This window comes from Cryptotermes secundus, unplaced genomic scaffold, assembly GCF_002891405.2.
Source record: "Cryptotermes secundus unplaced genomic scaffold, Csec_1.0 scaffold80, whole genome shotgun sequence".
NCBI classification, from domain to species: Eukaryota; Metazoa; Arthropoda; class Insecta; order Blattodea; family Kalotermitidae; genus Cryptotermes; species Cryptotermes secundus.
Window position 1 is genome coordinate 392,086 of NW_019732856.1, and position 14,373 is coordinate 406,458.

At 36.1% G+C, this 14,373-nt stretch overlaps 1 protein-coding gene across 4 annotated transcripts; it reads right to left on the minus strand.

Moving 5' to 3' along the window:
* Nucleotides 1-101: 101 nt before the first annotated feature.
* Nucleotides 102-14,344, minus strand: LOC111867742 (methylenetetrahydrofolate reductase). 4 transcript variants are annotated; one of them, XM_023857856.1, is made up of 9 exons: nucleotides 13,322-14,344; nucleotides 13,079-13,241; nucleotides 12,196-12,315; nucleotides 12,017-12,111; nucleotides 10,998-11,153; nucleotides 10,457-10,635; nucleotides 8,463-8,591; nucleotides 6,518-6,711; nucleotides 102-1,381 (listed from the first exon to the last, which is right to left on the minus strand). In XM_023857856.1, exons 2-9 carry the CDS (start codon nucleotides 13,156-13,158, stop codon nucleotides 1,264-1,266), a joined length of 1,071 nt encoding a protein of 356 aa, XP_023713624.1. In that variant the 5' UTR covers nucleotides 13,159-13,241; nucleotides 13,322-14,344; the 3' UTR covers nucleotides 102-1,263. The 4 variants fall into 4 exon arrangements, with proteins under 4 accessions (XP_023713624.1, XP_023713627.1, XP_023713628.1 ...); XM_023857859.1 differs by lacking the exon at nucleotides 12,196-12,315; XM_023857860.1 differs by lacking the exon at nucleotides 10,998-11,153.
* Nucleotides 14,345-14,373: the final 29 nt, after the last annotated feature.

The window sequence follows — 14,373 nt, forward strand, 5'->3', positions numbered from 1 at the left end:
CTTATATATACTAGATGATGAATAGAGTCCAAAATAAGCCTAATAGTTTTGTCTACCTTTACACATGAAGCAACTTGAAAAGTGCTGGATGGATTTTTGTGAAATTTCATATTGGAGAGTCTTAGAAAAATTGTCAAGCCATTTCAGTTTTCATTTAGATCAGCCATGTATGATGACTTCACATGAATATCTACATGTGTTTCTGCACATATTGCACTAAATATTTATCCAAGAGAAAAATGTTTTGAATGATGTTGCAGAAAAAATTAACATACATTATATATCCAGTGCAATTCATTTGTAAGTCTTACAGTTTTCGAGGTTGTGTGTACAGTTTTGAACACTCACATTCAACAGTTAACTGTGGCCTCTATAACACAGCCACAATTAAGAAAAAACATGCAAAAGGAAGTTTCTGTTCTGTTTAAACTGCTTTATATCAGATTTGTTTTATTGTTTGAGCATAGTGCTGTATTACAGTATGACTTTAAAGCATTTATTAAACACTTTGCATATATTTAATTTTAATTTAGATTGTGTAAAATGGGAAACATTGAAACTTTAATACTGATTGTTTATTCATTTAGTAGGCCTATGTATTTTCACCAGTTTGAGTATCATAACCCATAAGTGAATAGCTATATTTGAGTTTAATATTTATTATAAGGGAAGAGTTCATCATACTTTGGTTATTTCATTTATAATTCCTTCTGCCACACATGCCTGTAAAGTGTACACACTGTTCTTTTGCAGTCTTGTTAATCATGTCCAGTAGTCAGGTGGATTACTTGGAATCTACACAAACTGCAACTATACTGGCCAGGAATGTATTAGCTCAGTCGTTCTGAGCGTGTATCAAATATGTCAGTATCTTTGTTTCACATTAGAGAATCTGAACATAATATTCTTGAATTGGTCCATGTGAACATCTAGATACCTATTAAGACTATGGTCTTTGGGTTTATGATGCCACACAGTTTGGTTTGTGGGCTCCTCCAAGACTTTGGTACCTATCTACCAAACTACATGGCAGCACATTCTAAAATATTCTGGGAAACCCCATGTAATGAAATTGAATTGATTGTAATTCCCAAAATGTCACAGATTTATTCTTTAATATTGCACATTTGTAACTTTTGATATATTCATATATGTTGATTTTAAAAATTAAAATGCCATTCTTTATACACACAGAATTATGAAGAACACCGAATCTTTGCTGACTTGAAGAGGCTTCATTCATAGTGTTTGGAAACCACGGTCCTAAAGTAACTTAACAATCCTTTTAGACTTCTTGCATCTTTCATGGTGCATCAGTGGTCTTGCTGGCTCAAGCAGACAGAACCCCAGACACTTGCAAGTTTCGATCACTGACAGCTGCCTAGGATAAAGCAGAACTTTGGTTCTGAATTACATATGCAATAAAGCTTTGATTAACCAAACAACATCGAAGAAGCAACAGTTGACCTTAAAAAAATTATATAAGTGAACAAAATGTTAGAGAAAACATGGTTTCTTCCCTGTGTTATTGACTTTCTCCACACATGTCATAGTCTTCTACCCTGAAGGTGAAGACATCAGATTCCACTAAAACACTGATTGATGTAAGATTTGAGGCTTTCACGGTGGTGACTATGAAGAAAGCAGTCTTCTGGGATTTGGCACCGTGTATATGTGGTGTTAACCGACGTTTCGGAGGAACGTATCGCCCCCCATCAAGCAGACTGCTTGACCGTGTCTCACGGTGTTGTCACTTGCAGATTTACTTATACTTCTTCAACCCTGAAGATGGGGGCGATACGTTCCTCCGAAACGTCGGTTAACACCACATATACACGGTGCCAAATCCCAGAAGACTGCTTTCTTCACACTGATTGATACCTGTCTGCTAAACTGTGTGGCATCTCATCCCGGAAGCCAGGAATCATCATAGTTGCTGCCATGAAAACCTGAACTCTCACATGTAAATTCTTATTTATTGTGTTCCTTGCAGTATATTTATGTACAGAAAGTAATGTTGACAACTATACAGATTGTAATAGCATGCTGGCTGGTTTCACACCATGAGGAGCAGTTACAAATAAGTGTGTAGCATCAGTCAAATGATGATTGGAAGAAGGAAACAGAGTATTTATTTAAATAAATAAATATAAAACTTGTCATTTCCACAATGGTATTAAGATCACCTCTCTGTAAATATATACTTTTCCTTACGTGGGAATGACAATTTTGGCCATTTAGTGACACTGTTTTAAAACTGACACATCCCTGATCTGTCATCCTTCAATCAAAAGGCTGCTAACTGCTTTACCTTATCCTTTGGTTCCATATGCCTCCCCCTCCTTTCTTGAAAATCAGAAGAAAGGTATGAAACAAAGTCTGTAGGTTGGAAACAGTAAAATAAATGTGTGCAGAAATATGGCATTTGTTTTGCCATGTATGATTGACCCTGATTAGTTAACTTGGAAATGAAATTGATTGTTTCTCAGTAGGCCATTGTTGGTGGCTGAATACTAAACGACAAAACCTCCACCTGACCAGTAATAGACATTTCACCTTAGGGCCCTGTTTCCCAGTAGGTCATTAGTGGTGGCTGAATACTAAACAAAGACCTCCACCTGACCAGTAATTGACATTTCACCTTTGGGCGCCTAATGCATATATGTACCATTGTTTTCTTGAAGGTACCACCTGTGGAGTCTCATTTAAGGAGGTGGTCTCCTTAAATAAGATAAATTGAATCAAAGTTGAGCCATTTTAGAAAAAATAACTTTTTTAATTGGGACCCATAGGAAGCCGCTGTTTTTGAGCTGGTGTGGTCATATTCACTGGGCACCAACCTATGATGAATAAACACTGAATATGAATAAAACCTGTCTGATCATTCAGGTGCTAGTGAGGGGTACATCCATATGTACAGAAAGATGGAATTCCAAAACCTGCGTTTTCATGTGCCAATGGAAATAATCCATTATTGTTCCTACCTGAAAAATCAGAGACTAAGTGAACTGCATTAACTCGCAAGGAATATCTCTTTGACTTATTTAACACAATGTGTTAATGAAATTATTGTGGATCAGTGTGCCTTGCATCACAGTAGGTCAGCTGTTTATTAGATCTTCTGCACTTGACAGATGTATCAAAGAAGGGATAGGTAGTGAATCATTACTTTACCCATTTGTAGATTTTAAGAAACCCTGTGATTCAGTTAGAGAAATACTGTACAATATTCTAATTTAGTCATCAGTGTTTTAGAGTAACATACCAGTGCTCTTTTCAGACAGGGGAGGATATTCCTTCAAAACAGTGGAACATGTTTACAAGACTATAACAGTGTGATAACCGGAAGACCACAATATCAAAAACAAACTCCATGGTTTTAGTCCACAAGTGAACTATACCGACCAAGCGACCGCCACCTGTCAGCGAAGTTCGCTTAGTGGGGGGGTGGAGTCCAACTGGGTCCACTCGGCACAGCAGCAACTGATTGGCCTGTTGTAGCCTGCCCCAGGTAATTATGATGATGGAGAATTTGGTGGAATGAAGATTGGCAGGGGAAACCAAAGTACTCGGAGAAAACCTGCCCTAGCACCACTTTGTCCATCACAGATCCCACTTGACCAGGCCCGGGATCGAACCCGGGCCGCTGCAGTGGCAAGCCAGTGACTAACCACTTGAGCTATGGTGTGGCCCTGTCGGCGAAGTTAGTGCCAACTTTAGCAGATAAAGGGTATCGCGGGATCAGTGCAACAAATCCCCACCACCACAATATGAAGTATTATATTTGAAAAAAGAACAATTGTCGTAGTGGTGGAAAGAATCTCTTATTCTGCCTGTTTATGGAAAGAGTAATAAACTGGGGTGCAGCTATCCCTGCAATAGGCCTTGGTGGCCCATAGGGTTCTGAAATGTTGAGGCTCCCCCCTTTTCATGACAGTCAGCTCTCAGATGGTGGTGAGATTGTCAGGCTTACATTCTGACCATCCTTTGCCCCTAGGAAGCAAAGTAATTCTCTTAATGGTGGAAGAGTCATCTGAAGGCGCTTAATACTATTATATTTTATAACTCCTTGTATGCTATGAGTCAGCATAGTTTTGAGTGTCATGAGCAACCCAGTTCTAGGTACACCCACCCTCCCATCTCCCCTGAAGCCAGCATAGTGCTGAAGAGTTTATAGAAACATTTTATTTCTGGAGAGAACTTAGTGTTGCATGTTTCATATTGCATTTAGAAGTTTTGTGTATGTTGGACGAGAACATGGCTGGAAGGGTTTTGAAAATTTCGTAATTTGTACTACTGTATGTTGGATGGGCTGATGTGCAAGATGCATTTTGTGTTTGAATTGAATTGAATTTATTTACATTCTATAAATCCTAAGCAGGTTAGTACCTTTGGATACAGAACAAGTCAAAAGGTTACATACATAAGTACAGGCAATTTTAGCTTAAAAATTAATATAACTTAATTTTACATCATTCTCTATTTACATTGAAGTATTCATCTAAAGAGTAGAAGGAATGAGCATGTAGATAATTCTTTAACTCTGATTTAAACTTTTTAGTATCATTGCCCAAGTTTTTAATACTTTGTGGCAGATTGTTGAACACTTTTATGCCAGTAAAGTAGACTCCTTTTTGATATACTGATAAAGTTGATGAGGGTAGGTGGAAGTTATATTTTTGTCTAGTATTCATGTTATAGACATCAGAATTTAATTTGAATTTATCTTTGTTGTAAACAACAAATAAGAGAAGCGATAATATGTATTGCGATTGAAGAGGTAGAATTTTTAATTTCTTAAATAATTCTCTACATGAATCTCTACTTCTACATCCTGTAATGATTCTAATTATATTCTTTTGTATTTTAAAAATTATTACACTATGTGAAGAGTTCCCCCAAAATATTAATCCATAGTTCATAATAGAATGAAAGTAGGCATGGTAAACCATCTTCAATGTTTCCTGTGACATAAAAGGCTTAATTGATCTCATCGCATAGCAAGCTGCATTTAATTTAGGTATAATTTGTTCAATATGTATTTTCCAAGACAGTGTACTGTCTACATGTATTCCAAGGAATTTTGTATCAAGTACTTTACAGATTAATTTGTTGGCATAACTGATGTCCAGATCAATTTGGTGGTTGTTTTTAGTTGTGAATGATATGTAATGGGTTTTATCAAAATTTAATGAGAGTAAATTGGCTTCGAACCATCTGTTTAAGGCTTCAAATACAATATTTATGTCATTTTTAAAGTTTTCAAATTTAGAGTTCTTAAATATTATACTAGTGTCATCTGCATATAGAATTGGTTTAGATTTATTGTTGATGGTTTTAGATAGATCATTTATGTAGAGAAGAAAAAGTAAGGGACCTAAAATTGATCCTTGTGGAACACCGTGCTTTATAATTCCCCAGTTTGAAAATGCATTATGACTGGAGTTTTTATTATTTATTTCAACTCTTTGATACCTGTTTTTGAGGTATGATTTGATCCATTCATTAGCTTTGCCAGTTATTCCATAGAAATTTAATTTCGATAGTAAGATATCATGATTAACACAATCGAAAGCTTTTGCTAGATCACAGAAAATCCCTCCCACAATTAATCTGTCATTGAGAGCACTTAAAATATCGTTAGTTAGTTCATAGGTTGCTTTTTCTGTTGTTAGGTCTTTCCTAAATCCAAATTGCTCTTTGACTAACATGTTGTTAGAATTTAAGTGTTCAAGTAGTCTGTTATACATAACTTTTTCAAAGACTTTTGAGAATGAAGTCAATATGGATATTGGTCTGTAATTAGAGATGCATTTTAAGTTTGTGGGGTGGGTTTCATATTACACTGCTGTAAAATATATTATAATATTACCTTCATAGAATTTACATTCATGTACATGATTTGAAGAGGTACAGCCCATGTATTGATAGTGGGCACATAACCTCAACTCTTCTTCCAATAATACAATTTGGAAAATCACAGAGTACAATTAATAAGATGGATTCATGTCGTTATGATGCTTATATTATAACTTTGTCTGTTTTATTGGCAGAGAATGCATTTCTCCATGCTTAGTGGATACAGTTTCTATTTATTTGGGGTTTGCCGACAGTTTCCTTGCAGGAATGCGGAAAAGAATGAGAAATATCAGTCAGGGCAGTCAGTGTCCTTGCCTATATTCAAACCCAGAACCCCATGAATACTAGACAGAAGTGTTACTGCTTGAGCCAACTTATTGTGTTTAATGGACATGACTAGGCTATAAGTTGGATTTTTGTTTGTAGTCTAGTTTTAAGGTAGAATTATAATTAAAAATAATTGTGACTTTACACATCCACAAGCTCTAGAAGTAATTTATTTATTTTATTGATACAGGACAATGTTGGGGCAGTGGTTGTCAGGTTATATTTTCAGGAGACAGCCATATATTTCTTTCTCTGCTGTTTTGTTTATAAAGCAAATTTTAAGTTCTTGTTATTATCAGTGCTAGTAGGTTATTTTTCATTATTCTCTTACCTGTTGAGGGTAAAGAAATGGGCTGCATTTGAGTAGTTTTGTGAGAAGAGATAGGACACCATCTCCACTGCTAGGTGGACACCAAACTTTCTTACAGCCTCTCGATTGTCTTTAATTGGTTCAATAATGTCCAGTACTGACCTTGGCACTTCCACACTGCATGCACTCGAAATATGAATGAGTGACGTGTAATCCTGCAATGAGAAAGTGAAGGTAGTACAGGAAAAATATAGTCCAAAATATGAGGTCACTATTCTTGAATTCAGTTTCAGAAAATCCACAATTTGTTATATTTTATTAGCTGTCACATAATTGTAGTCGCAGAAAATCTGTTGTCTTTTCCACAAAATATGCCCTGCATCTTCTGATGAACCCAGTGAACTTTGTGATTGAAGTAACAGTGCATTAAACATAAATAGTTACATGAAGAAAGTCGTCTCTGGGTTTTGGCGCCGTGTATTCTTCGTTTTGGCAGACGTTTCGGAGGAACGTCGGCCAAAACGAAGAATACATGGCGCCAAAACCCAGAAGACGACTTTCTTCATAGTCATCGCCATGAAAACCTCAAAACTTACATAAATAGTTACACTTTCTACAAATTAAAATTTAAAAAAACATTGAATGTTACTGTCTTAATCAAATAAGTATTGCTTAGTAAGGTGTATAGTTCACACGGGAGAGAAGTGGATACAAAATTTTGGTAGGAATACATGAATGAAAGAACCACTAGGGGGATAATATTAAAATTAATCTTGAAGAAAAGGGGTGAGTGGGTGTGGGCTGAATTCATTTGGATTAGGATGGACCAGTGCCAGACTCATGTGAACATGATAAAGAAACTTCAGATTCCATAAAATGATGGAAGTTTCATAAGTGGCTGAGCAACTGTTAGGTTCTGAAGAACACTTCGCCATGGAGTTCGTTGGTCAGTCAGTCAGTCTGTCTCTTTGTCAATGAGTTAGTTATGCAGGTAGGTAGGTAGTTAATCAGTCACTTGTCTGGTGAACATACATTTTTCAGACTTTGTGAGTTAACCTTTAACACAGAGTATTTACACATATATCTTGCATTATCTACAAGTATAGTTCAGGTAAGGGTTAAAATAAGTAACTGTGAATTTTGAACTGAAGTTACATACAATACAAAATCAAATACAAGAGTGTTTGTTATTTTTCTAAGAACTGGTATTTTGCTGTGGTGAGAACTTGAATTACTGAGTGTAAATGAAAGGAAAATGTTAAAGTGTTTCTTAGATAAATATATTGTGAAACCTTCTTGAATTGAATTAGGATAGGAAATGTGATGGTCAAGTGGCTAACGCTCCTGCATTTTATTCAGCAGGCCCCAGGTTCTAGTCTTTGCCTGTAAACAGAATTTTTTTACTGAGATTTTTCATGATTCTCCATAGTCCCTCCTGAAAAATTCTGGAATATTACCAGAAATTAGGCCATGACTGCTTCCTTTCACATCCTTTACAGATTATTATGCATTACTTTTCTAATCACTGAACAGTATATAAACTGAACTACCAACAGCATTGTTAAATAAGCCATAAAGAATATTGGAAAATGAATGAGAGTAGAGTCCTGATGCTGTAACAATCAACAACAACCTCTTGAGCATCTGAATATCAATGGCTGTGCCATAGCTCAAGTGGTTAGTCGCTGGTTTCCCACTGCGGCAGCCCTGGTTCAATCCCAGGTCTGGTCAAGTGGGATTTGTGGTGGACAAAATGGCGCTGGGGCGGGTTTTCTCCGAGTACTTTGGTTTCCCTTGCCAATCTTCATTCCACCAAATTCTCCATCATAATCACCTGGGGCAGGCTACAGTAGGCCAATCAGTGGCCACCGTGCCAAGTGGACCCAGTTGGACTCCACCCTCCACTAAGCAAAAATCTCAATATCAATGTATGTCTAATGAAGACACTGTACCATTGATTTATTACCTGTATAAGCAATATTCCTGGAATAATAGGCACTGTGATCCCAATTCTTCTGCACCACTGCACAAAATTTACAAAATCACCCGCTTTAAAGAAGAATTGTGTGATGATAAAGCTGGCTCCTTTGTCAACCTGAAATCAAGAATATTGTCTTTCATTTGGAAGATACTTGGTTTGAATGTTTGTCAGGATAAGTTATCTGCAAATAGCCCATGCTCTATTTCCTGACTTTTTTGGCAAGGTTTTCTGTTTATGGCATGGTAGAATAATCTGCTTGAGTGGACTTACTGGAGATGTTCAGGTGAGAAGCAGCAGCCTGGACACAGGTGAAAAGATGAAATGCATACAAAACTTTATGATAAAGTTTCATGGAATGTTGACTCTAAGTAACTATGTAACTGAGCCCTTCTTGAAAAGCCTCCAGTTGTGCAGTTACCCAAGAATTTCACAACATTTTATGGAACCCGAAGGTTCATTACCATGTTCACAAAAGAACACTACACTGGTCCATATTCTGAACTATATAAAGCCAGTTCATACCACGCAATCCTATCTCTCTAAAAACCATTTTAATGTTATCTACCCACATATGTCTAGGTGTTCCTAGTGGTCTCTTTCCTTCCAGCTTTACCACCAAACTCCTATATGCATTCCTCATACCCCCAGTTTTGTGCTACATGCCATGCCTATCTCATGCTCCTTGACTTGATCATTCTAATTATACTTGGCAAAACATACAAGTTATGAAACTCCTCGTTATGCAGTTTTCTCCAAACTCCTGTCACTTCATCACTCTTTAGTCCAAATATTCTCCTCAGCACCCTGTTCTCAAACACCCTCAGTCTCTGTTACTCCCTTAATGTCTCAGACCAAGTTTCATATCCATACAGAATGAACTGGAAAAATTGCGGTTCTATATATTCTGATTTTTAAACAGCAGACAAGAAGACGAGGTTCTGGACTGAATGGTAGCAAGCATTACCCATATTCATTCTCCTCTTAATTTCCTCCTGAATCAAATTTTAATTTATTACTTTCCTTCCCAGATATTTGAACTGTGCCACTTTTTCAAAAGCTCTGTTAGCTATTTTTATGTCACAAATTTGCACCGCATGAGGAAATTTATGGGACTGAAAATTATGTAGGGGATTAAAATTACATATAAAGGACATAAGACTTTACCCATGTCAAATTTAAAAGAAGGCACAATTTGAAAAAGTAATTTGTGTATTAACATGGGAGTAATAGTGAATGAAGAAAACAGTTTCCATGTCTAAATACTATATTATGAGGGAGTGAAAAAATAAAACTGCAGGCATAGAACAAAAAAAAAATTGCTGTCTTCTGTTATATGAGAGGATTTAATTTGGTAGATATCTGCCAGACTACACACTCTCACATCACAGAGTATAATGTACCAGAATGAAATGTAACTATAAGGTGTTACATCCCAGAAGACAGCAATCTTCACCATGACAACCATGAGATACTCAGATCTTGCATAGACCACAAACTTTGAAATTTCAACAAATTTTCAAGGAAATAATTGTCACCATGACACATACAGAAGTTTGAAAAAAAAAAAAAGCGCCAACCTGGTGGGCTACAATGTTACATTTCCCCAGTAGTGAACCAGTATTTTTAAAAATGTGTTTGTTGGTTCTCCCATGCTCAGTTTTAGTGTCGGGGTTAAAACATACATCGCACTGCGTTGCCAGTATAGTTATTAACTGAAAAATAAAAAATTAAATAATAGTATTATCTGCTAGTATGACTGAAGAGAACTGGAATTCAAACACATTTCAGGCTCTGCTGATGCATGGAACATGTTTTCAAAGTAAGATTAAATGTCATGAGTAAACCCCTTCAGAAAACATTAGCATTTTCAAGCATCTGGACTCAAACACAGAACTTATTTAATAAAGTGTAATGGCTGCTTCAGGATCACCCATTTTTTAAGCACTTCTAGGTCTCCAAGGACTTTCTTGTTGCATTACCTTTTCTTTGAGATGAGCCAGATCTTGCTCAAAAGATACTGCTTCTGGATGGCCCAAAGGGTAACCAGCTACACAGATTGTAAAGTAATCTCCAAATCGTTCTTGTATGAAGGAAACAAGATCTGATGCATAAGGAAAACCACGGTCTAATTTTAAGTCATTGTTTCTTTCTGGTCTGTCTGTAAGTAGATTTAAAACGGTATTAATACATCTAGGCTTAATAACAGATACACGTATTAGACAATTTTCTGTCTCTGGTCCTATGGCACCTTGCATATTGGTTTCAGAATTTTGGGTATGAGTTGATAACTATTCAAGAAGTTATTTAAAACAACGTGAAGAATTTGAGGGAAAAAACAACTAACTCTAGTTAAATCTAACAGATTTCATGAAGTTTAAAACCTTTTTTATGATGTACACAGCTTCCCCTGTAAAATTATGTTGCCATGCAATGAATTCGTTTATGTTTGGAACATTGATCAGTTTCTTCATTCTCTTATGTTCAAAAGGAAACCTACCTGTTTGAAAAATAGATACACACCTCCTCGAAGAGCAAATATATTCCTTATGCCCATGTCTCTGATATACCAAAGCACCTGACAAACCTGCTTCTTGGTTAGCCCCACACTTGACAAATGAAGCAGCACAGAATTAATGTTGCTTATTTCTGCACCAAGTCTCAGTGCTCGAAGTTTGCCTGCCAACAGTTTTATCAGCTTGATTTGAAATGTGCACTTGTACATGAAATGTAGAGGTGTGGAGCTTTACTCCATACCCCCATATAAGTTCATAGCTTATTGCTTAGATCCATGATATTCAGAAGGCAAGAACATAATCTTCACCTTTGGCAGTTACAGACACCGGTGACCAATGTGATAAGTGAATTGTGGCAAGGAAAAATTACACTTAACAAAGTCGGAAAAAACACAAGTTTGTTACCAAAAGGTATATTCATGACAGCAGATTGTTCATTTATATGTTGACAAAACTGCTAGCCCAGGATGACTAAAGTCTAATTTACTTGATAGTTTTTAGTGTGGATTTACTGCATAAAATTTAAAGAGCCTCAGGTAGGTGGTTTAATATTTTGAAAGCGGCAGCTGTGGAATGTTTATAATAATTTTGTGGCATTAGCGACCAACAGAAGTACTATTTTATGTTGTATTATTATATGGCCATGAACACAACAAAATTTCAAATAATTCTAATATTTATGTTTGAAAATCAGTTTATATTATTGTATGTCTTGTGTTTCATGGCTTGAAATGCAATTTGACAGTGTTTGGTATAGATCTGTATCAAATTTTGTTAAAATATGTCAATTTTGAGCCATGTAGTTTGTGCGGACAGACTGACATGCTATGCACTTTTTTGTTAATGTTTCCAGAAAGGAAACAAAGTGTGTGTGTTTAAGGCCAGAATATATGATGGTCACATTATCCGAAAGTCTTCTATGTCCCTTCCAAAATAATGTGTGTAGCTGCTTCATGACATGTCAAACCTATTCTTAGAATCCCCAGAGAGGTGTTGGGTGTAAAGCACAAAGCAGTGTCTACTCACCAAATGGTAGCACTGGTGGCACTGGCATGGCTGATGTTTTGATGTGCCAGGTAATGGCAGTGAACAGTGGACTGCAGTTGTACAGATTTTGAAGGCTGGAATAATAACGGGTGAACTTTGTTGCTCGGACTTTTCAGTGGAACTACTCTCACTCTGATATATGTTATAAATCTAAGTACCTTCTTAACAACTGACATGAATCCAGTACAGATATAGGTGGGGTTATTTCAATTGAATAGAACTTATCTCCAGAATCAATTTGTGCATGCATTTGTTCTGCCAGGCTGGCTGAAGATACTCTGAAATTAAAACAAAATTTTGAGAAATTCCATACCATCTTCCTCTTATAACTAACCACCTCTCTAAAATTTTGGTACCATAAGTTCCACCACTGTGCCAGAAAAGCTTCCCCTGGACACTGCACATACAATCACTTTCCATAAATATCCATTCTGATGTAACACAATTATATCTTGGTCTTCAAAATAAACTTTTACAAGCTGTCTTACAAGATTTTTGGAAACAGTTCCTGTTTTATAATCAATCCTTGCTTAGATTTGGATAAAAATGGCTTCAAGCAAATGTTATCCTATTCTTTACAAAATTTTTAAACCATTGTGATAGTGTTACTTCAATCTCACAATCATCTTGGTATTGTTCTGAAACTGGAAAGATGTAGAAGTATATGGTGGCCTCCATTGGCATGACTTTCATGCCAGTTTTTATGCACATCAGCCATTTAATTAAAGAAGTTGTGGAATAGTCAGTTCATATTCTCCAAATTGTAAGTATGAATTTCAGCCCAGAGGCTTTGTATTCTGTGATACTTACTGGCTTCCCATCCAAGCTAATGCCATCATGGTTCTTTAAAAAGTGAACCATAACTGCTTCCTGTTACACCGTCCATAATCATCCTGCCACTTAATATAACAGGGTCGACAAATTGTTGTTAAATACTGACATAGTAGAGAGAGAGAAAAACACACATCTATATGATGACATTAGAGACCTCTGCTTTCTTATGCAGTGAGGAAGTTACTGGATGTTTTGATGATATTATACCTGTTTCTTGTAACCAAAGACTTCCTGCTAGACCAGAGATACTTTTCATTATCAAGAAGCTGTAAAACTGTTTCTCTCATGGCAGAAGGAGAAGGCTATCAGTCCAAAGTCAGAAGTTTCTTACATATTTGTGATGACTGCATTCTACCTCTATTGCTGTGGGCTGTTGAAGAAGGAGTTATCAAATTAAGATATGAAATTTTTTCGGATATTACAGTAACATTTTTAAAGAAAGAAACATACTTTGCAGATCTGTGAAAAGGACTAACAGATACACAAATTTAGAAATATTACTCAGAATGAATAAAGAAACTGTTCCAGATTTTTCCAACTGTACTAGTAGACCATCTGCTAGTAGCTTCTTAAATTTAGACAGGTGAGAAGTGGCAAATGAGGACATCTGGTGGTAGCTTTTTCAGTTAAAACCTAGGTGAAAATGGCATATGTATGATCCAGAGAGCACTGTGTAAATAAAAAAGGAATATGTGAACATGCAGTTACATAACACTTCATTGTGGCACTCAGTAGAGGAAGAGGATGGTTTGTAATGGGAGCTGAACACTGATGCAAAACAACATATAATTTCCATCTTATTTAAGCTTATACTTCTTGCATCTGGTAGAAATGTGAAAGGGTTATATATTTAGATTTGTGTATTCCATGTTGCTGTACATAGCTACATTGATACACTTAACAGAATGACAATATTCAGTTTTCAGGGTTGTGTCATATAGCAGGCTTTGATAGAGAAGTGTTGAGTCTTCAACAGTAACTTACTGTGAAAATCTTGGAGTAAATCAAACTTAATTCATTCTGTAGGAATGAAATATATCAGAATATTTTGCTGCACATATGACCTGTTAATTATTATGACTTACTAGCATGTTCATGCAGAAAAATCTGCACTGCAATTTGAGAAAAAATGTTCATGTTTGTGAATTAGTTATCTCTTTAGGGTTCTTTGATTGTAATGTTAGTTTTCAATTGCCAGAGAGTTAGTTAGTTATTTACATGTTTCATTGCTGCAGATTAACTCAATGGAAACTCTTATTAATTTTAATACAAGGGACTAAGTTTAAATGTCAGTCAGGCCACTGATTATTGTGACTGTTGTGACAATTGTGACAGTCTGTATGTATGTGTGCTTTATTTTTAAGTTATTCCAGGTTAATTCCAAGATATTGCCTTGAAATAGTCCTATACTTCCTTTATTTTACATTTTCCTGTTCAGAATAAATAATCATCTTTCATGCCATTAAATGTTATGATGCAGCACCTAGAAGTCACCTAATTAT